At 40.8% G+C, this 23796-nt stretch overlaps 1 protein-coding gene across 1 annotated transcript in view; it reads left to right on the top strand.

Moving 5' to 3' along the window:
- The window catches only part of BIN3 (bridging integrator 3), a 139781-nt gene that overhangs the window by 104622 nt on the left and 11363 nt on the right, over window positions 1-23796 (top strand). Inside the window, exons 7-8 of the mRNA XM_032229920.1 lie at window positions 1376-1517; window positions 11026-11160. Coding sequence (XP_032085811.1) covers window positions 1376-1517; window positions 11026-11160 — 277 coding nt within the window. The remainder of the gene's footprint in view (window positions 1-1375; window positions 1518-11025; window positions 11161-23796) is intronic.

Genomic DNA, 23796 nt, shown 5'->3' on the forward strand with positions numbered 1-23796 from the left:
ACCTCTTTCTTCCTTCCTCCTCTTCCTCTCGTTCTCTCCTCCTCTCTCCCTTTCTTTTTCTATTGTTATGGGTGTCTCTTTCATATCTCCCTTTATGTTTCCTTGGGATGGTAATTCCACAAACCCAAATATAATTTGGTATCATTTCTTATTCCCTTACCTTCACTAATCTATCCTAACTATGGGGGTTCCCCCCCCCCTTTATATCTCGCTTTTGAATATATACTTGTATGTTTAGTACTTTTCTTGTCTGTTTTTTTTAAAGGCACCTAACCCTATTTAAAATGACATTCTTTGTGGCTTGTATGTTATCTTGCTTTTTGCTTCATAACATGTGTTATAAAAGAAATAGTTGCAGAGCCCGCTGGCTGAAAGGAAAAGCTTTGATGGTAATTAATGGGGTTGGAGGATGTTCAACAGCAAACAAAAACCATTCTTCAATTGCCCTTGATTTGATTTGTGGCTAGGATGGAGCACCCGTTTCCTGAACTGACTTGTCAAAATGGGTGCAATTGCGATGCTTACTTGTGGGAAACATCCACCCAATCTGTGAAAACAAGGATGCCAAAGCTACACAGTGGCAGGAAATTTTTCCCGTGCCAGATAAATATCCACGCTGTGGGTTTCCCGTGGTTTTTTTTTTATTTATCTTGAGAAGCAACACACTAGATAGATCATGCTGGAAACACACATGGTTTAAAACCCCTGATTGTAAGTCAGCTGGAGCCAACTATTTTTATTTGTTTTCTTTATTTTATTTAGTTTGCCAAACGTGTGCAAGATGACAATATAAGTATAAACACGGACATGAACAAGAGAAATGAGTAGAAGTAAATGGGGACAGTAAGACAGGGACAGAAGGCACGCTGGTGCGCTTTTCACGCCCCCTTTACGGACCTCTTAAGAATGGGATGAGGTCCATGGTAGACAGTTTAAGGTGGAATCTGTGGGAGTTAGAGGATGTAACAGGTAGAGCATTCCAGGCATTGACCACTCTGTTGCTGAAGTAGTATTTTCTGCAATCGAGTTTGGAGCAGTTTACCTTGAGTTTGTATTAATTATTTGCCCATATATTATTGTGGTTGAAGCTGAAGTAGTCGTTGACAGGTAGGACGTTGTAGCAGACCATTTTCTGTACCGTAGTATCTCAGCTAGGTAGTTTTATGTGTGAGAGTGAAGGGCATAGATTACTCCCAGTGTCTGAGATCCTAGGAGAGAAAGAATAAGAGGAAAAACATATTTCTCTGTAGTAAAGAAAAAAAAATTAACATTCAACTTTTGTTCCTCAAAAAAAAAAAAGTTCTCAGTGAAGAATTAACTTAAATACTGTACAGTATGAAGAATATCAAAATCATTTTTTTGAAAATCCCCACAGATTCAGCGGCGTCTTCCCCAGTCTAAATATGGCGGTAAAGCGGCGTGAGCAAGTCCTGCAAGATTACAAACGGCTCCAATCCAAGGTGGAGAAGTATGAAGAGAAGGAGAAAACGGGCCCCATCCTGACCAAGCTACACCAGGTATTAAAGAGCATTAACAGAGCTTGCAATAATAATAATAATAATAATAATAATAATAACAACAACAACAACAACAACAATAACAACAACAACAACCCCTCCGAGGAGCTTTATCTTGTCGTGGTGGAGGGGCTTGCACACTCTAATGAACCGTCGCCCAGATTAACAAGGATTCCGTTGGATGCTATGACTCCTGGGCATTCTGCACAAAATGAGCTACAGGGTTCAGCTCCCTCTGCTAGGCAACCAGGGCATGGAGCTGACAAGCTACTAGAAGAAAAAGTGGAAAAGCGAAAAATCTGGACTAGGGAAGAAAACATCTCTATTATGAAAGCTTACTATCAGTCTGAGCCACCAAAACGTGGATTTCAAAAATGAGTATATCAGATTTGGAAGGTGAACCACACGGACTGTGATATCAGTGAACAAAGGCTAATGGACCAGCGACATGTAATTCTAAGCCACAAATTTTTCACTACAGCAGAATTAATAGGAATTAAGGAGAAAGCAACTAATGGTCTGAGTATACCAACAAAGAAGAGTAACATCAAGAATGATTTGCAGACTCAAAAGCAAACTGAGGAAGAAAGGGAGGAAGAGGATGCTGAAATGGATGAAGATAAAGAACAAGGAAGCACTGAAGAACAAACACCAACAGATATTGCTCAATTAGCTGAGAAAATAAAGCATCAAATGGAAGATGCTGAAAGAACACATTTGCCAAAGTTGAACCAAGTGAACCGGAAAGAATGGAGAAAGGTACTAAAAAAGGTCAATGAGGCTGTGCAAACCATTTAAACCACTACATTAGCTGAAACAAACCAGGTGATGTATACAGCAGCCTTCATAACCATCAAAGAATTGGGTTTGAAAATACGAAAGAAACAAAGAGGCAAGAAGAGGAAGCCTAAATGGAAAATTCGGTTGGAATTGAAGATCAAAAAATTTCGTGGAGACTTGAGCAACTTGAAGAACCTAAGGCAAGGTCAGCTAAAAAACAAGCAGGTCAAAAGCAGCCTGGAAGCAAAATACTATTTGGAGAATAAAGAGATTGCGATAGTAATTGAAGAGCTGAAGCAGAGGGTTGTTGCCGTTGCTGAAAAGATTAAAAGATATGAAAATAATAACTCAATTCAAGGAAAACTCACAGTTCAGAGCAAATCACCACCAGTTTTATAAGAGCTTAGAAAGTGGAGATGGAGTAACAACAAATGAAAAGTCTGATAAAGAGAAAGCTGAGAAATTCTGGAAGAATTTGTGGGAAAACAACAAGAAGCACAACAGAATTGCAAAATGGATCAAACGGATTGAGTATTCTATTAAAGTGCATAAACTGGAAGATGTGAAAATAACAAAAGAAATGGTGGAAAGACAGTCAAGAAAAGTGAAGAACTGGAGTGCATCTGGACCAGACGAGTTACATGGCTTCTGGTTAAAGGCACTTTAACAAAAGATTGGCAGCCCAAATGAACCAGATCTTAAAAACACCTGAAAATGATGAATGGATGACAACTGGAAGGACATTTTTGATCCAAAAAGATAAAGAAAAAGAAAAGGATCCTGGAAACTATAGGCCAATCACCTGTTTGCCAACAACATACAAGCTCCTTACTGGTATCATTTTAAACCAAATTTATGGATACTTGGAAAGAAATAACTTGCTTCCTATAGAACAGAAAGGATGCTGCAAAAATTCAAGAGGAACAAAGGACCAACTGCTGATTGACAAGCTAATCCTAAAGAATTCAAAGAAAAGACGAACCAAGCTGTTCATGGCTTGGATAGACTATAAGAAAGCATTTGATTCAGTTCCCCATAGCTGGATCAAGAAATGCCTGAAAATCTTTGGCATCAGCAGCAACATACAAAAATTCATGGAAACTTCAATGAACCTCTGGAAAATGAAGCTTATAGCTAATGAAGAAGTACTGGGTGAAGTTGAAATTAAATGAAGCATTTTCCAGGGTGATTCCCTTTCACCCCTACTTTTTATACTCCCACTGACAATCATTTTGAAGAAGATGAACTATGGATACGAACTTGCAAAGAAAGGACTGAAAATTTCGCACTTTATGTACATGGATGATTTGAAGCTGTTTGGTAAAACAAAAGCTGAACTGAATTTATTAATTGAAAGCACAAAAGAATTTAGCCAAGACATTGGTATGCAGTTTGGAATTGACAAATGTGCAACAATGGCAACTAAAGCAGGCAAGATCCTTGAAGATGATGTAATACAACTTGAGAATGAAGAAATGATAAAGGCAGTAAAACCAGAAGAAAGCTACAAGTACTTGGGGATTTTAGAGGCCTCTGACTTAATGCATAATAAAGTCAAGGAATTAACTGCAGCCAAGTACATTTGACGAATTCGCAACATATTAAAGTACAAATTGAGTGGAGGAAACATCATAAAAGCCATAAATACCTGGGCTATACCTGTGATTCGATACTCTGCAGGAATAATTGACTGGACCCAGATGGAGTTGGACAATTTGAACAGAAAAACAAGGAAGCTTATGACAAAGCTTATATCTACCAAGAGCAGAGGGTGGTCGAGGACTCCTACAAGTAAAACAGACTGTGGAAGAAGAAAAACACAGCTTGAATGGTTACATCCAGAAAAGTGAAGAACCAATGATTAAGGAAGTAAATAAAGGAGGCCTTTTAAAGACAACTAAGTCAAAATCTGAATATAAGAAAGAAATAATTGAGAAGCGAGCTGAAAATTGGAAAAACAAAGCTATGCATAGCCAATACTTGAAAAGTATTGAAGGCAAAGCTGACCAAAAGCTAACTTGGAACTGGTTAAGATCAGGAGGACTGAAAAAAGAAACAGAAGACTTTATTTTGGCAGCTCAAGAACAAGCCTTAGCCACAAACTGCACAAAGGCAAAAATTCTACATGTTACCAGCAACAGCAAATGTCGCCTCTGTAATGAGAAAGACGAGACAGTCGACCACTTGATCAGTGGGTGCAGCAAAATTTCACAAACTGACTACCTACAATGCCATGACTGCGTTGCTAAGATCATTCACTGGAAATTGTGCCAGAAGTTTGGATTTGAGTACAGCAAAAACCACTGGGACCATCAGGTTGAGAAGGTTTTAGAGAATGAGAAAGTCAAGATCCTGTGGGATTTCAGAATCCAGACTGACAGGCACTTGGTCCACAACACACCTGACATAACAATAGTTGAAAAGAAAAAAGTATGGTTCATTGACATTGCAATACCTGGAGATGCACGAATTAAAGATAAACAGCAAGAAAAAATCACAAAGTACCGGGACTTGCAAATTGAAGTTGAGCGACTGTGGAAAGAGAAATCATGTGTTGTCCCGATTGTAATTGGAGCCCTTGGAGCAATTCCTAAAGGGCTACCTCGCTATTTGGAAATTCTAAATTTATCACACTTGAACATTCTGATTCTACAAAAGACCATCCTACTTGGAACAGCTTATATCCTCCAACGTTACCTTAACAGTTCCTAGGTCCTTGGTTAGGACTCGAGCTGTTGAGCTACCAACCAGCCCCAAAGGCTGTGAATCTCACCAAAGATTTAATTATTATTATTATTATACAATTGTATCACAGCGGCCAGTTGTTTCGCCGGATTTGGCATTGGTTACTAGCATTTGCATTTGACTGAAGGTGATTTTGTCAATTTTTAACTGTTTCAAATGTAATTCCAGTGCTTTTGGAATAGCACCCAGTGTGCCAATTACCACTGGAATTACCACTGCTGGTTTGTGCCATAGTCATTGAATTTCGATTTTTAAGTCCTGGTATTTTGCGATTTTTTCATGTTCCTTCTCAGCAACCCTGCTATCACCTGATATTGAGATGTCTATGATTGTGACCTTATTTTTCTCAACCAGTGTGATGTCTGGTGTATTATGCGCCAGTATTTTGTCTGTTTGTATACGGAAATCCCACAAGATCTTGACCATCTGATTTTCGGTGACTTTTTCAGGGTAATGTTCCCACCAGTTTGCTGCTGTTTTAATATTATAATTTTTGCACAAATTCCAATGGATCATTTGTGCTACTGAATTGTGCCGCAATTTATAATCAGTCTGTGCAATTTTATTGCAGCAGCTGAGTATGTGATCAACAGTTTCATCAGCTTCTTTGCAAAGTCTGCATTTGGCATCATCAGAGGATTTTTCGATTTTGGCCTTAATGGCATTTGTGCGGATAGCTTGTTCTTGCGCAGCCAGGATTAGTGACTCTGTTTCTTTCTTTAATGTACCTGTTGTTAACCATAACCAAGTTTGTTCACTGTCCACCTTCTCTTTTATTTTTTCCAGAAATTGCCCATGCAGTGCTTTGTTCTGCCAACTCTCCATTCTTGATTTTATCACATCTTTTCTGTATTCTTGTTTCGTCTGTTGGGCCTTCAGTAGATTTTTGTTCTTTACTTCGATTAATAGATGTTCTTGACTTTCTTTTAAATAATCAGCCAGTGCATGTTTTTCTTCTTCAACTGTTTGCTTCACTTGTAATAATCCTCTGCCACCTGATTTTCGGGGCAGATATAGTCTATCAGTATCACCACGTGATACTGTAGTGCATTGTCATTAGTTTCCTGGTTTTTCGGTCCAAAATGTCCAAATCAGCTTGTGTCCAGTTAACTATACCAGCTGTGTATCTTATAACTGGTATTGCCCAGGTATTTATGGCCTTGATTGTATTTCCACCATTCAATTTAGATTTCAAAATTTTCCTAACTCTGTTGGTGTACTCTCGCCTGACAATAGTTTTTACTTCTCCATGCTTGATGTTATCCAACTGCAGAATGCCTAAGTATTTGTAGGCTTCATTTTCTTTGCATTTAATTAATTGGCCATTGGGCATTTCAATTCCCTCACATGCAGTGATTTTGCCCCTTTTTATGGATACAGTGGCGCATTTTTCCATGCCAAACTGCATTGAAATATCGGTGCTGAATACTCGGACTGTGTTTGTCAATGATTGGATTTCTATTTCTGACTTTCCATAGAGTTTCAAATCATCCATATATAGTAAATGTGAATTTTTTTCAGCTTCTTTGGCTGTTTGGTAGCCTAATTTCATTTTTTTTCAGATTACTGATAGTGGGATCATTGCGATGATGAAGAGAAGAAATGAAAGTGAATCACCCTGGAAAATTCCTCGCTTGATATTAACCATTCCGTAGATCTCATTCCCTACTGCCAACTCAGTTCTCCATTGTTTCATCGCCTTTTCAGTAAAGGATGTAATATTTTTGCTAATGCCAGTTGTTTCTAAGCATTTTATGATCCAACTATGTGGCAGTGAGTCAAATGCCTTTTTGTAATCAACCCAGACCATGTTCAAGTTCGTTTTTCTGTTCTTACAATTTTCTAATATCATTTTATCAATTAGAAGCTGATCTTTTGTGCCCCTGCTCCTTCTTTTGTTGCCTTTTTGCTCTACTGGCAAGATGTTGTTTGTTTCCAAATAATCCATCATGTTATCTGCAATAATGCCTGTGAGTAATTTGAAGGTTGTTGGCAAGCATGTTATTGGTCTGTAGTTTTCAGGTGTTGTTCCTTTAGTTGCATCTTTCTGAATCAAGTATGTTTTTCCAGTTGTCAACCATTCATCAATTTGGCCCTTTTGTAAAATTTCATTCAGTTGCCTGGCCAATATTGCATGTAAACTGGTCAGATATTTGAGCCAGAAACCATGTAATTGGTCCTTTCCAGGTGATGTCCAATTCTTTACCTTTTTAACTCGATTTTTGACCATCTCAGTTGTTATTTCTAATACTTGCATTTGTTTGTTGCCAATGCTTTTCTCAAAGTCATGTATCCACTTTGCTTCCTTGTTGTAGTCCTTTGCATTTTCCCACAATTCTTTCCAGAATTCAACTGTGGCCTGTTTTTCTGGTTTTTCACTTTTGGTGTCACCATTCACATTAAGACTTTGATAAAAACGCCGTTGGTCTGATCGAAATTGCTGATTTTGTTTATATTGGATGATTCGTGCCTCATATCTTTCAATTTTTCTAGCTGTTGCTGTTATCTGCTGTTTTACAATCTCTACAGCTTCATTGATGTTTCTTGTATCCAATCTATATCGTCTGATTAGCCGATCTATGATTTTGTTGTTTTTAAGCCGTTACTCATGCATGTTCTTTAAGTTACTAGCATCTGCCCTTATTTTTTTGATTTTTTGTTCTAAACGGATTTTCCACTTTGGCTTTGATGCTTTTTCTATTGTGTGACTAGGTACTTTAATTTTAATGCCTAGTTCATTAGTGACTATTACAGCTGCGCTGTACATTAACTGGTTTGTTTCCAAGATGGATCCCGGTTCAATTGTTGAAAACACTGCATTAACCATTTTCATGATAGGGGCCAAAATTTTCTTAGGCACAGTTTTTAGTGATGGTAAACGTTGCCTTTCCTATTAAGCAGAAAATTCTCCATGATCTTATCCTTCAATTCTTTTTGTTTTTGAGTTAGTTCATCAGTTGGTTCAGTGATAACTGGTTCTAGTGGTGGTGATGTTATTTCCTCCCCGAGAGCTTCTTCTGGGAGTTCTACTATAATGTCTTTAGTTGTGTCTTGAATATCAGTTATTTCCGCTTGTGATATTGTTTTTTGGGTTTTGCAATTTGCCTGAATTTCCTCATGTTCAACTTCACTAAACACTTTATTCCGTATAATAAATTGCCTTTGATCTGCTAGTCGTTGTTCACTAACATTTGAATCTGGATATTGTTGTTTCCATAATTCATACATTCGCTTTAAATAGCCTCTTTTTTCTGGCTCTGTAGTAACAGGCCATTATGGCACGGTTTTCATCTGCACTATATTTTTGTCGTTTTGTTGGCTGGTCCACTTGTTGCCCACTTGTTGACGGATGTCCAGGGACCCCAACATCCGCCGCGGCCCTTGTTAACCCACGAGACGACCGATGCGGTATGGAATTCTTATTTGTTTTTTTCACCATATTGTATGGGTTGGTGGCGCAGTGGTTAAATGCAGCACTGCAGGCTACTGCTAGATCAGCAGGTCAGCGGTTCAAATCTCACCGGCTCAGGGTTGACTCAGCCTTCCATCCTTCCGAGGTGGGTAAAATGAGGACCCAGATTGTTGGGGGCAATATGCTGACTCTCTGTAAACCGCTTAGAGAGGCCTGAAAGGCCTATGAAGCAGTATATAAGTCTACTGCTATTGCTATTGGTGGTTTTTTTTTAATGGGACCAGATACCAACCTGACCCCAACCCTCCTCCTTTCTCATCCGGGCTTGGGACCGGCAACGGCGGAGTTGTTGTTGTTGTTGTTGTTGTTGTTGTTGTTGTTATTATTATTATTATTATTATTAAACACAATTCAGTAGCACAAATGATCCATTGGAATTTATGCAAAAATTATAATATTAAAACAGCAACAAACTGGTGGGAACATAAGCCTGAAAAAGTCACCGAAAATCAGATGGTCAAGATCTTGTGGGATTTTCGCATACAAACAGACAAAATACTGGCACATAATACACCAGACATCACACTGGTTGAGAAAAATAAGGTTACAATCATAGACATCACAATACCAGGTGATAGCAGGTTCGATGAGAAGGAACATGAAAAAATCGCAAAATACCAGGACTTAAAAATTGAAATTCAACGACTATGGCACAAACCAGCATTGGTAATTCCAGTGGTAATCGGCACACTGGGTGCTATTCCAAAAGCACTGGAAATACATTTAAAAGAGTTAAAAATTGACAAAATCACCTTCAGTCAAATGCAAAAAGCCGCACTGCTTGGATCCACACGAATATTACAAAAATACGTTATGACGTCCTAGGCCCCTGGGTGGGGCCCAACTAGTAATCAATGCCAAATCCGGCAAAACAACTGGCTGCTTTGATACAATTATGTTGATGATGATGATGATGATGATGATGATGAACCTTAATAACGTTAAGGTAACGTCGGAGATAACAGTTTCTAGGTCCTTGGTTAGGATTCGAGCTGTTGAGCAACCAACCAGCCCCAAAGGTTGTGAATCTCACCAAAGATTAACCATATAATAATAATAACAACAACAACTTTGAGGGGTTTTTGGGGGTGCGAGGAAACATGGATGCCAGTTCTAGAACTTTGTGCAAATGAAGGTGTGTGTCGGAGGAGAACACAAAGAGTTGTGATACCCTCTCATCAGTGACACTATGAGAGTTTCAGTGAGGTGTAGACTGAGAATTGTCTAAATGTCTATGGAAGTTCTCAATCATCCAGGTCACAGTTGTCCCAAAGGTCTTTAAAAAAGACAATTGGACTTCCTTAATTTTTCTTGAAGATGATTCAGTTCTCATCCAAGAAGCTTCTTCTATAGACTGAGAATTGACCTAGCGATCTATTGAGGATTCTTCTCTGGGAAATTTTCAGATTACTCCAGGATTAGCAAGAAAGGGAGGCTTCCCTTCCGTAAAAGTATATATTGTTGAAATAAAGAAATATTACAGAAATGATATTTTGTGTTGAGAACTTAATGAGCTGGATTCAGTTCTGGAACTGAAATTAAATCCAGGGGCTCAAGTTTTAGAAGAAGTCATTGGGCTTCCAGCAAAAATAAAATCAATTCAAAACTGTTCTGACCTAGGTTTCCCCAGCAGCACGAAGCTGAGTCCTCATCCCGATAAACCCCTTTTATTTAATTAACAGTGAATTCCTCTCCAACAAAGTCTTTCCTCTCCCACCGCCTTTCAAGATAGTTGAAGATAGTTACCATTACCAATCTTTATCAGGCTTGGAGAGTGGCCAGGCCGATATCTTTCAGATGCTGCAATACTTGGCAAGAATGCAGGAATGAACTAATTGTCTCCTACAAACACCCATCCCTTTTCACTCCTCTTTTATTTGGGGAGGAACATAGGCCAGTCCTGGAGTCTGGGGAAAGCTCTGATGAGGGCTCTGTGTTGGAGGCAGAGAGGAGGCCAGGGCTGTTTGCCAGTTATCAGCTGCCTTCAGAGTCAGACATCACTGAGGCAGACGAACAACTGGAGCCTGTTCCCAGTGTACGCATGCACAGAGTTGCCAGATGAAGGGAACAGCTAAAGAACAGGGGCCAACTTGGGAGTAATGGCCCCTCCCAGAGGAAATAAAAGAGGAACAAAAGGGGATTGGAGTTTGCAGGAGACAATGAGTTTGCTTAATTGGTTCGTGGCTCTCTGAGACTCCTTGTAAAGTTTTGCAGATATCAGCCTGGCAGCTCTCCAAGCCAGATAAGGTCTGTGACTGTAAATCCTCCCTTGAAAGACTTTGCTGGCTGTGAATGAGCAGAATTCACAGGAAATTAAGAAAAACGTTTTTTGTCAGGACAAGGAGTTTGCTTCATTCTCTTGGGAAGCCTCAGTCAGAACAGCTGCTTTGGGTTTGAGAGTCATTCCAGTCTATAGATTGAGATCATGCCCAGCGCTGGAGGAGCTAACCAAGGAGGACAGCATTTTGAGATCATCTTCTCCTCTTCACACCTTCTTTTGGGTTCCTCCAGGCTCGAGAAGAACTAAGGCCAGTGAAAGATGACTTTGAAGGCAAGAACAAGCAGCTTCTGGAAGAGATGCCCAAGTTTTACAGCAGCCGCATCGATTATTTCAAGCCCAGTTTTGAATCTCTGATCCGAGCGCAGGTAAGGTGGAGGGGCTGTCCTCCCTGTACCCACCTTTGGCTTTTGTTTTCCTAACCATATCCCCCCAAAAATATTCAGTTTTTTTTTTTACTTTCCTACAGGTAATCTTCCCCTTAAACATTTACTGACCCGTTCATAATTACAACGGCAATAAAAATGACTTATGACCATTTTTCACCCTTAGACCATTGCAACATCCTCATGTGATCAAAATTTGGATGCTTGGCAACTGACTCATATTTATGACTGTTGCAATGTACCTGGGTTATGTGATTTCCTTTTGGGACCTTCTGATAAGCAAAATCTATGGCGGAAGCCAGATTCACTTAACAACTGGGGAATAGAATAGAATAGAATAGAGAAATAGGATAAGAATAGAATAGAATAGAATAGAATAGAATAGAATAGAACAGAGAAATATGATTAGGATAAGGATAGGATAGAATAGAATAGAGAAATAGGATAAGAATATAATAGAATAGAGAAATAGGATAAGAATAGAATAGAATAGAATAGAGAAATAGGATAAGAATAGAATAGAATAGAATAGAATAGAATAGAATAGAATAGAGAAATATGCTAAGAATAGAATAGAGAAATATGCTAAGAATAGAATAGAGAAATAGGATAAGGATAGAATAGAATAGAATAGAGAAATATGCTAAGAATAGAATAGAATAGAGAAATACGATTAGGATAAGAATAGAATAGAATAGAATAGAATAGAGAAATAGTATAAGGATAGGATAGAATAGAATAGAGAAATAGGATTAGAATAGATATAATATAATAGAGAAATAGGAGAATAGAATAGAATAGAATAGAGAAATATGATTAGGATAAGAATAGAATAGAGAAATAGGATAAGAATAGAATAGAGTAGAATTGGCTGGGGAATTCTAGAAGTTGAAGTCCACAGGTCTTAAAATCGCCAAGGTTGGACACTTACTGATGTAGACACTGGAAAACCCAGCTCTGTAAACCATATAGACACAAAGAACATATAACCAAAAGTTGAAGTGTGCAACAATTTACCCATGTTTCCCCAAAAATAAAACAGGGATCTTATTTTCTTTTGACTCCCGAAATAAGCACTTGGCCTTATTTTCGGGGAGGTCTATTATTTTTGAGGTGCAGGAGGCAGCGAGCTTGGTCACCTCATGGCTGCTGCTGTGTTTCAGTATTTTCAGGGAGGGCTTATTTTGGGGAGAGGGTTTAATTAGCACATGCGCTCAAAAGCCCAATTGGGCTTATTATCTGGGGAGGTCCTTTTTTCAGTGAAACCGGGCAGATGATTTTAGGAAAAGTTTGAATAAACAATAAATGTCATTCCTTCCCTCCCTCCCTCCCTCCCTCCCTCCTTCCTTCCTTCCTTCCTTTTCTTCTTTTTCCTTCCCTCTTCATTTTTCTTTCTTCTTCCTTCCCCTCTTTCCTTATTTTTGCTTCCTTGCTCTCCCCATCTTCCCTTCCTTTTCGTTGTCTTTCCCAGATCCTATAATATTCTGATTCCTCTTTATTCTTCAATTCTCACATCAATTTAGCCATTTCAGCACAAGTCAGAATTTTCCTAATTATTTCCCCTTCTTGAGGAATTTCCATGTTTTTTCCAGTTTTGGGCAAAGACCATTCTTGCTGCTGTAATAATATGTATTGTTAAATAAATTACCCCTTCTTGTATTTATTGTTTATGATTCCCAAAATAAATAGTTCTGTTGTGAATTCTATTTCCTCTTCAGTTATCTCTATCAGCCACCTTTGAATTTTCCACCAATATTATTTTGTTTTTTGGCACGACCACCACATATGGTAGTACGTGCCTGATTCGTGAATAAATTTCCAACAATTTGGCACTAAATTTCTGAACATTTTGCCTATTCTTGCAGGTGGAAGATGCCACCGATAAAACATCTTATATAAGTTTTCTTTATACGATATTGGCAATGTTATTTTCCTATTCTGGGAGAGGCACAGTTGGTGCTCCAAACTACTGAATTACCATTCCCATAAGTTCCAGGCAGCATGGACAGCAATCAAGGTTTACAATCATGGGAATCATCAAACTCAGGCTGACCCTACCCAGATAGATTTAATACAGTGTTAGAAACGGGAGCACAATTCCTTTGTGTTTGTGGGGGGTGGATTTAGCTTAAATAAAGAAGTGTGTGTAATCCTGCCGGAAGCCACCGGATCAGATCCTTCCAAAGGCTTTGAGATCAGAGCAAGGAGAAGGTCAGGTCCAAAAGGGGAGGGCCTCTGGGCCGCCCCCACCCTGCATTCTCTCCCCCCCCCCTCCGGTCTCTATCTCTTTTTCCAAGCCTCATTAAGTTTTAGATTTTGTCCTGTACAGGATTGTGTTACAGAGCGGGAATTTCTACATCTGCTCTCTTCCTCTTTGGTTTTTTCTAAGAGGTGAGATGCTTTGCCTGGTGTGCAGCCCACACAGGAGGGACTGTGCCTTGGTTTTCTGGATAAGCATGCAAAGAAGACACATCTTTAATCCCATTAAAGTGGCCCTGCACACCAGAACAACTAGACACAAGGATAGCTTTTTCCCGAATGCCAGCACATAAACAACTAATTCCCACAACACTGTCATATTACGTACTAAGACTGTACTACTATTATTGTTCTCTTCCTTCCTAGTATCTATCTCTTCCCACTTACGACTATAACCATGTTGCTCGTATCTTTAAAATTTATATTGTTTTGTTTCCTAGTACAATTTGATAGCTTATTAGTAACCTTGACTATCACTGTTGTATCTTTTTATTCTTGATGAATGTATTTTATTCTCCTTATGTACACAGAGAGCATATGCATCAAAGACAAATTCCTTGTGTGTCCAATCACACTTGACCAATAAAGAATTCTATTCTATTCTATTCTCTTTCCTAATTCTATTCTGTTCTATTCTCTTTCCTAATTCTATTCTATTCTTTCTTAATTCTGTTCTATTCTCTTTTCTAATTCTATTCTATTCTCTTTCCTTATTCTATTCAATTCTGTTCTATTCTATTCCATCTCCTATTCTATTCTCTTTCTTTATTCTATTCTATTCTATTCTGTTCTCTTTCCTAATTCTATTCTCTTTCTTAGTTCAATTCTATTCTCTTTCCTAATTCTACTCTGTTCTATTCTCTTTCCTAATTCTGTTCTATTCTATTCTATTCCTGAACAATGGAATTGGCTTACTTCGATTGGAACTCTTGGTGATAAGCCAGTCTGGAAGTGCCTAGGGAAGAACTACTTAAATAGGAAAATGTCAACGGAGAATCTCGGTCGTCCAGGTCACGGTTGTCCCAAAGGAGCTTTCTTGTAAAAGTCAGCTGGACTTACTTGTTTGGCTAGAAAATATGTCGCTTCTCATCCAAGAAGCTTCTTTGGTTCTGACGGAATGGTGGAGAATGGAAGGATTTATGTATGTGAAATTTACGGAAGGACAGCTGCAAGGAATATAAATCCTTCCATTCTCCACCCTTCCGTCAGAACTGAAGAAGCTTCTTGGATGAGAAGCAAAACATCTTCAAGGAAAAACACACCAAAAAAGGCATCTTTGGGACATTTAATAGGAAGACTACCCTGATCTCAGGAACTACAAGGGGTGACTTTAGGAAGGCAGATTTTTGGCCAAAGGTGTTTTGTTTGCACTAAGAAACATCTCTTTATACTATTGTAACAATTGCACAATTAGTGCATTTAATTGTTCCTTTTAGTGCATTTAATTGTTCCTTTTGTATGCTGTCAGCTATCTTGAATGTTCAACAGATAGGAAGGCAGGATATAAATTAAGTTTAAAAAATTGGGGAGAACTTCCAAGAGCACATAAGATACTCAAGAAGAGATTTAGTCCTGGATGCCTGGTTTATATTTTACCTCTGAAAAATTATTTGCATTTTTTCTATTTCACTAAATCAGGGGACATCAAACTACGGTCCCTGGGCTGGATACGTGCAATGAACACTTGTGTTGTTGCAGAGAGTCTCCCCCTTCAGGGGCTTTTTGTGCGGGTCGGAGGGGGCAGAAATTCTGACTTGGGGTCTGCTTCAGCCTCCTGGTACGGGGCTTTGGGCAAAGGCTGGAAGGAAGGGCCGCTGGTGGCAAAGAGCCAGAGGGCCTCGTTCCAGTGGGACTGCATCATGGCCTGGAAGTGGCTGACCATCTCAGCCCGCTGAGCTTCCAGGCACCGGTACCTGGCCTTGCACTCCCACAAGTCTTCTCTGTGCTTGGAAAGCCTATGCTCCTAGTCCTCAGTGAGGTGCTTCTACTGAGCCTCCTCAGTCAGATCCAATTTGAATTGAGCTGTTTTGCCGACTCTTTCTCGTGGTTGCTGCCTAGCTCCAGCAACTGCTTCCTGTTGGGACCCGAAGGAGCCTCAGTGGGCAGGCAAGCAAGGCATCCCTTGATGTGAGTGACATCGTTGCCCACACCCACCCAGTCACATGGCCACATGGCCACGCCCACCCAGTCGGTCATTACGCAGATGACATTAGTGGTCCGCGGGATTTAAAATTATGAATTCAGCGGTCCCTGAGGTCCGAAAGGTTGGGGATTCCTGGGCTAGAAATACCCTTCTTAAGGAAAGGAAAAGAAAAGAAAAGAAAGAGGGAAGGGAGAGAGAGAGAGAGAGAATACACTCCATCATTTGGAAATACTTCCTTTTTTTCTCGCTAATAGGTTTTTGAACCTTGAAAAGTAACATATTGATATTCTAAAAAGAAGTGTCCCCTCCCCCTCCTTTGCCATTTAACCAGAAAGTTCAATTGATGGAAAGTTTTAAGGTCAAGTGCTTATGACAAGCAGCGCATCATAATAAGAAACATCATGAGATAAATAAATCAATTGTAGAGATAGAATAGGGCTGTGATGGTGAACCTATGGCTCATGTGCCACATGCTACACTCTGCAGGCACGGCAGTCATTGCCCCAGCCCTGCTCCAATGCGCGTGCATGCATGCCTCATGCTGACTAGCTGGTCTTCAGGTCTCTGCCGCGCATGCGGGGGGGACACACGTTCATGCATGGGGAGTGGGGTGCATGCATGGGGGATCACTCGCATTGCATTTTGGGGCCTTGTGCAGCGCCCCCACGCCCCGTTTCGGCTTCCAGGTTGTTGCAGGAGGCTTTCCAGGCCCAAAACAGGACATGGGGGTTGCACATGCATGGACGGGGGTCACACACACATTGCATGCATGCTTTTAGCACGCGATGACAAAAATGTTAGCCATCACTGAAATAGGGATTCTTCTATATATATGAAAGCTTTAAGATTGATTGTTGTGGTCCAGCGGTGGCCTGCGGAGCTGGCAGCAGAGTCTGACAGTGAGGAGGTTGCGGGGGGAACATGGGTCAGTCCTGGAGTTTGGGGAAGGGTCAGACGAGGGCTCCGTGTCCAAGGCAGAAAGGGGGCCACAGCAATCTAGGAGTTATGTGCTGCCTCCAGAGCCCCCAGAGGGGGACATCAGCAAGGAAGAGGAAGAGCCTGTTCCCAGTGTGCGCATGCACAGAGCTTCCAGAAGGCAAAAGCAGTTAAGACAAAAGGGGTGACTCGGGAGTAAGGCTTGGAGATGATTCGCCCCTCCCAGAAGACATAAAGGACAAGCAAAGGCAAGTGAGCCTTTGCAGGAAGCAACTTTTTTCGTTGTGGTCGGTTTAAATTCTGAAGCTCCGTTTTGAGTCTGTGCTCTGTGTGGCCTTGCAAAGCTAATTGGCAATTAGGTCTTTGGCAGCGTTTCAAGGGAGATAAAGGTGGGTGCTTATCAGCCTTATCCCGAAAGACTTTGGAAGACTTCTGTCGGACTCTTTACAAACTATTTGGGACTCACTACGGGCTGTGAAGGAACATAATTCACAGCTGTTGAAATAAAAATAGGGTTTTGGGGACTAAGTGTGTGCTTTTTACTGTCTCAGGAAGCCAAGGTCAGAATCTGGTGGATTTCAACTCCCAGAAATTGGAATTGACTCAGGAGATACGTTGGTTTTATTTTTAAACATCTCCTGCCCCCCCAAATCCCCCTTGGCCTCTCCATGAAAGAATTCCAGCCCTTACAAAATATGTTAGGACTACAGTGGTTAGAGAGCTTGTGAGTCATTCTCTGGGCTGGATTGTAAAAAAAAACAACCTCTTGAGGTTCTTCACGGTTTCCCCACCTGTTGGAGCCTCTCCTAGGCCACCCCGGGAGTTTCCTGGTTTTCATTTGTTTGCAATTTAATGTGAGCAAGGAGAGAATTGTGGTTGCTTTACCAAGCTTCTTCCAAACTTCTCTTCATCAGTAATCTCCACCTTATTTTGTTTCTAAACGCAGTTGCATTTTGCGCTGATTGCGCAACACTTAATTGACTAGGTAGGATTCTCCCAGGACTTGATCCAGACCTTGGCAGCTGTGGGGAAACAATCACCACAAACTCAAAAAAAAAGGCAAACATCAATCCAGCCAGGAGTAAGAAAACAATTTAGGTAGTTAGTGGCTTCTGCACAAGAGTTTGGTCAGCAAGAAAATAGAGTGTAACTTCTTTATTTCTCAAGATTTCCGGGGTTTGTTTAGTAGTAAGGATAGACCCTGCTCTATGTGTTTGTATCACCATAGAAGGTTTTCTTAGAGTGAGTTAGAACAGATTAACAGACTTGGAAGGGTCCTTTTAGGCCATCTAGTCCAGCCCACCCACCCCCTCCCCAAGCAGGAGACCCTACACCATTTCTGACAGATGGTAGTCCAGTCTCTTCTTGAAAGCCTCTATTGATGAAGCTGCCACGACTTCTGAAGGCAACTTCTGTTCCATTGGTTGATTGTTCTCACTGTCAGAAAATTCCTCCTTATTTCCAGGTTGAATCTCTCCTTGATCAGTTTCCATTCATTATTCCTTGTCTGGCCTTCGGGTACTTTGGAAAACAGGTTCACCCCCTCCTCTCTGTGGCAGCCCCTCAAATATTGGAAGGCTGCTATCATATCTCCCCTGGTCCTTCTCTTCACTAAACTAGCCATGCCCAGTTCCTGCAACCATTCTTCGTATGTTTTTGCCTCAAATCCCCAAATCATCCTGGTTGCTTTTCTCTGCACTTTTTCTAGAGTTTCAACATCTTTTTACATTGTGGTGACCAAAACTGAATGCAGTATTGTGTTGTGCTTGCTGCACCTTGAACCCTTAGGAAAGATTTCCCCCCTTTGTTTAGCTCCTATCAGCTTACACAAAGTGGCTGAGACCCTCTATGGATGCCCTGCTCAAAATACTTCCACTTTCACAGGTCGGATGATGATGTTTGAGATCAGTTCATAAAAGAGCAAAAATTAACTGTATGACCAAGTTGTTGGTTTTTTTCTGTCTTCTTTCCAAGGGGCCTGAACGAACGGTAGGGACTTTTGACTAAGTTTAGTTTACTTCATTGTCACTGCACCTTGTACAATGAAATTAAATGCTGTTTTCAGTGTACATTCTAACTATAAAAATAAAAACACAAAAACACCTCCTTCTCATGCTATAGAATTGAAATTGAAAACCCCTGATATTGCATTCATATTGCACTATACAGCAGAATTCAATATAGTTACTGCTGTGGGATAGAAGCTGTTTTTCAGCCTATTTGTCCTTGTTTTATTGTCCTGTACCATCTGCCAGATGGTAATAGTTTAAAAAAAAAGTGGGTGCCCGGATGAGATGGATCTCTAGGGACACTTTGAACTTTCTTAAGGCAGCGGGAGCTATAAAGCTCTTCGAAAGAGGGAAGAGGGCAACCAATGATCTTCTGGGCAATGATGTTGACCCTCTGGAGCATTGTCCTTATCTGCCACTGTGCAATTGGCAAGCCATGTTGCTGTTGTTGTTAGTTGTGAAGTCGTGTCTGACCCATCGTGACTCCATGGACAACATTCTTCCAGGCCTTCCTGTCCTCTGCCATCCTCTGGAGTCCATTTAAGCTCACGCCGACTGCTTCAGTGATTCCATCCAGCCACCTCATTCTCTGCCGTCCCCTTCTTCTTTTGCTCTCAATCATTCCCAGCATGAGGCTCTTCTCCAGGGAGTTCTTCCTTCTCATTAGGTGGCCAAAGTATTTGAGTTTTCTCTCCAGGATCTGGCCTTCTAAAAAGCAGTCAGGGTTGAACTCCTCTAGGACTGACTGATTGGATCTCCTTGAGGTCCAAGGGACTCACAGGAGTCTTCTCCAACACCAGAGTTCAAGGCCCTCCATTCTTTGGCACTCAGCCTTCCTTATGATCCAACTTTCACAGCCATCCATTGCAACTGGGAAAACCATAGCTTGAATATGCACACTTTTGTTGGCAGGGTAGTGTCTCTGCTTTTTAGTCTGTTGCCTAGATTGGCCAAAGCTTTCCTCCCCAGGAGCAAGCATATGGCAAGCCACACACAGGTGCAGCAAGCTAAGATGCTCTCTTAAGATAAGGTGCAACGGTAGAAGGTCACCAGCAGTTTTTCATTCAGTTGTATAATCTCTGCTGGGCCCTTTGACCAGGGCTGCGATGTGAGTTGCCCAGGTCAGGTCCTTGTTTTCTAAGCAGCTTGGAGGCCTCTAGCTGTTTAGGAATCTTTAAGTCCTCCTAGCTCCAGCGTGATTAGAGGCAGGGCGATGGAGAAAGCTGTGGGCTGAACCCATCATGAAAGTTGCAGATTTTTCCCCACACCGTCCAAAGATTGCAATAATAATTTGAGCCGAGATCGCTGGACTTTGATTTGGGGTTGAGTTGTCCAACCTGCCTCAGGCCAACACTTGAAGCAATATCCCTCTTCCTCCTGTAAATATGGAGTACGTGTTCTAATGTAAAATACTCCCACCCCCCCTGTAAGGTTCACCTGAATTTTTGGAACCGAATATTTCCCCCCAGCCACGGACTTTGATGTTCCCACACTAAGATGAAAGAGAAGTAGAGTGCATGCTTCCTGGTTGAAGGGGGGCCTGATAAGAATGCTTCCTTCTCTACTTGTCCTTCTCATTCTGTACAAAACAAAACAAAAATCTGATTTCCCCCTCTGAACTTTTAAGATGTCACCGTAGGCATAAACTGATGCTGTGTCTGCCCAGCAGGTGCATCAAGACTTAAAACTCTTTGGGATCATTTTTCTTGTCACTATTATTTATAGACGCCTGCTTCCCCAATCTCATCACTCTCTAGAGCAGGGGTCTCCAACCTGGGTAACTTGAAGACTTGTGGACTTCAACTCTCAGAGTTCATCAGAATTCCAGGAGTTGAAGTCCACAAGTCTCCAAGTTGCCCAGGTTGGAGACCCTTGCTCTAGATAGTTAGATTTCATCTAGCATTCTCCAAACATCGGGGTGCTGCTGCAAATTCTGGGAACTGAACCCCACACTCTTTAGATCTAGAAACTGCCAGCTTGACAAAAATTGTTTCGTCCTTCTCCTATCAAGTATGCCCTGTGGTGGGATCCAACCTGTTTCACAACTGGTTCAGTGAGCGCATACTTTGCATTCCCTTCCTCCCCCCCCCCCCCATGCCCCATTTTGGGCCTAGGAGGCCTCCTTGTAGCCTTCTAGGAAGGAAAAGGGGTTGCGGAGGTGGGGGGCTCCCACATCCCCTCGCACCCCATTTTGGGCCTAGGAGGCTCCCTGCAAACCAGAACGGGGCACGTGGGGACTCCTCGGAGGGGAGGGGTGAGGCAGGGCCAGCTGGTCATCGGAACTGCCATTTTGCTGAACCGGATGTAAAACTAATATCCGGTTCGCCTGAACCTGCTGAATCCCACCCCTGCTTAACAAAAGGGATATTTTGCTACCTGATGAATGCAGAAGTTACCGTGTTTCCGCAAAAAATAAGGTGGGGTCTTATTTTCTTTTGACCCCCCCCCCCAAAAATAACTTGGCAATTTTACGGGGAGGTCTTATTTTTGAGGTACAGGAGGCGGTGAGCGTGGTTACCTCATAGCCGCTGCTGTGTTGCAATATTTTTGGGGAGGGCTTATTTTATCGCATGCACTCAAAAGCCTGATTGGGCTTATTATCGGGGGAGGTTTTGGAGAAACAAGGCACCTGCTACTACAGAGAACATCTGTTGAAATAAGGCTAGGAAATTGAAAACAGGACAGTTTTTTTCAGCTTGTGTCTTAATTATTATTATTTTTTGTTTAACTATTTGTAGCTTGCCCTCTGTCCTTCGAACCTTTGGGAGAAGGAATCCGTTGGAGATTTACCCAGTAGCGTGCGGCATGTATATTTTCAAACCTACATATTAGGTTAAATTATGTGGCAAATGCAGCCTGCCATGTTTGCAGAAGGGACGGAAGTCTGGTTAGAGGTGGGTGGTGTGAATTGTTTTATGACTTTAGTTTCTATGTGGGGGGGGCAGTTAACAAAGGTTTATCATAGATTTCTCTGCGATGCTGAAAGTCTCACTGAAATTCCCAAGACGACGTATGGAAATTTAGGTGAAACGTGTTTACTTTGAGGGGGGAATAAATAGCAATCCAATAATGCAAGTGGAAGCTTATTAAACAGATTAACAGAGTTGGAAGGGACCTTGTAGGTCATCTAGTCCAACCCGCCACCCAAGCTGGATCTAAATGTATCGTTCTATATACAGAATCCTTTTGTTCTTTCTTTACAAAACATTTTAGAAAACAAATGAAGGTAGCATCTGTAAAAGCTCCAGAATTTAGAAAGAAGAATTTATTGTTCTTATATAATTGCTCCGTCCTTATGTCTTTAGTTTATTTCTATTTCACCTCTTGTTTGCTCACAGTTTGTAATCATAATCAAAAATAGGTTGCAAGTTTTGCAAAAGGCTATAAACAATCAATTTAGAATAAAACCTGCAAATTGGGGACGTTGGCAAAATGTGCAAATGCAATTTTTTTTTGAATATTGCTGCCAAATTGCCAAACTCCAGAGTTAATTTTTGGAGACTAGTCTTCGCATATTAATGGCCCATGCTATATCTGAGTCCCAACGATTTTCCATATTTTCTTAGCCTTTAAGTTTAAACATTATTCAAAATATATGAGATATTGGAAAGATACTTTTTTGACTAATTTAATAATAATAAAGTGCCCTTTTTCATTGAATTAATACAAGCGGAGGAGGGGTTACCACACACAGAATTAACCATTTCTTATTAAAATTAATAATATCTGCACTTGTGCACTTCGGTATATTAATAAGAATTTTAGTTATAAATCTGATTACGCGGAACTCTCTCCTTGAGTTTGAAGAATGCTCTTTGAATGTAATTGTGTTTTATTTGTTTTTACTTTTGCTTGGGAAAAAAACTTTAAAAACTTTAATGGACAATTATCTTAGCACAGCTTTTTTTTAAAAAACAGGTTCAGATTAGCTTTATGTTACTTATATAGGATGTGAAAATTGACAAAAAAAGAGATGTTTCTAAAAAGAGTTTGGGTAGAAAGTTTACTGAATTAAGCCAAAAGTTGAAGAATCATTTTTTTAGAGGAGAGTAAATTGATAAGTTGATAACTGTCAGTACAGATTCTTAATTGTTTTTTCCCCCACACCTATTAACGGCATAATGTCGTTATCTGTAGAACTTGTTAAAATACAGCAGTTGTGTTGCACCCTATTCTTTGCTTCCAGCAGGAATATGGTGCCCCCACGTGGATTAACTCGGTTCCTACTACTGCTCTTGATAGCCCCTTCTCCATCTCTTTGAGGTTGGATGTGGGTTGTGGAGCCTTCCTTGTCTTGACCTCATTTTCAGACCCTTCTTTTAACCGAGTGAGTTTGCTTCTCTAAGGAGAGAGGCATTGGTTTAGTTCTGTACTAATAAAAGTTTTCATTCAGAGTTCTGTCTAGAATTCCATAAATTTTGTTAGCTCTTAAAGAGTTGGACCTGGGAAATCCACGGCAGCCAGATATATTTCTTTAACGGATAACAGATTAAGAAGGGACCTTATAGATCATCTAGTCCAACCCCACCCACCCACCCACCCAAGCAGGAGACCCTACCCCATTTCTGACAAATGGCAGTCCAGTCCCTTCTTGAAAGTCTCAAGTGATGAAGCTCCCACAACTTCCGAAGACAACTTCTGTTCCATGGGTTGATTGTTCTCACTGTCAGAAAATTCTTCCTTAATTCTAGGTTGAATCTCTCCTTGATCCGTTTCCATCCAGTGTCTGGCCTTCCAAGTGTCTTGGAAAATAGCTTGACACCACCCCCACCCCCACCCCCACCCCCGTGGCAGCTCCACAAGTATTAGAAGACTGCTAACTTGTCTCCTCTGGTCCTTCTCTTCACTAGACTAGCCATGCCCAGTTCCTGCCACCATTCTTCATATGTTTTAGTCTCCAGTCCCCTAATCATCTTTGTTGCTCTTCTCTGCCCTCTTTCTAGAGTCTCCACATCTTTTTTCATAGTGTGGTGACCAAAACTGGATGCAGTACTCTAAGCATGTTCTTACTAAGGCTTTATATGGTGGTATTAGTACCTCCCTTGAGCTTGATTGTAGTGAATTAAGTGCATTTCTCTGAATCGCCTTTGAATGTGTATTCAAACCATAATGCTGCAGTAAGCTAATATTTTCTTTCGGGACAGAACAAACGTTAAATTTTAAGAAATCACAGTAAGGGGGCCTGAAAATACCAACTTTAAATCTATTTCATGCTGTCACCCATTCTGGGGTTTTCCAGAGAGGAAGCTTTGTGTGATTTAAATTTATTTG

This window comes from Thamnophis elegans, chromosome 13, assembly GCF_009769535.1.
Source record: "Thamnophis elegans isolate rThaEle1 chromosome 13, rThaEle1.pri, whole genome shotgun sequence".
Classification (NCBI taxonomy): domain Eukaryota; kingdom Metazoa; phylum Chordata; class Lepidosauria; order Squamata; family Colubridae; genus Thamnophis; species Thamnophis elegans.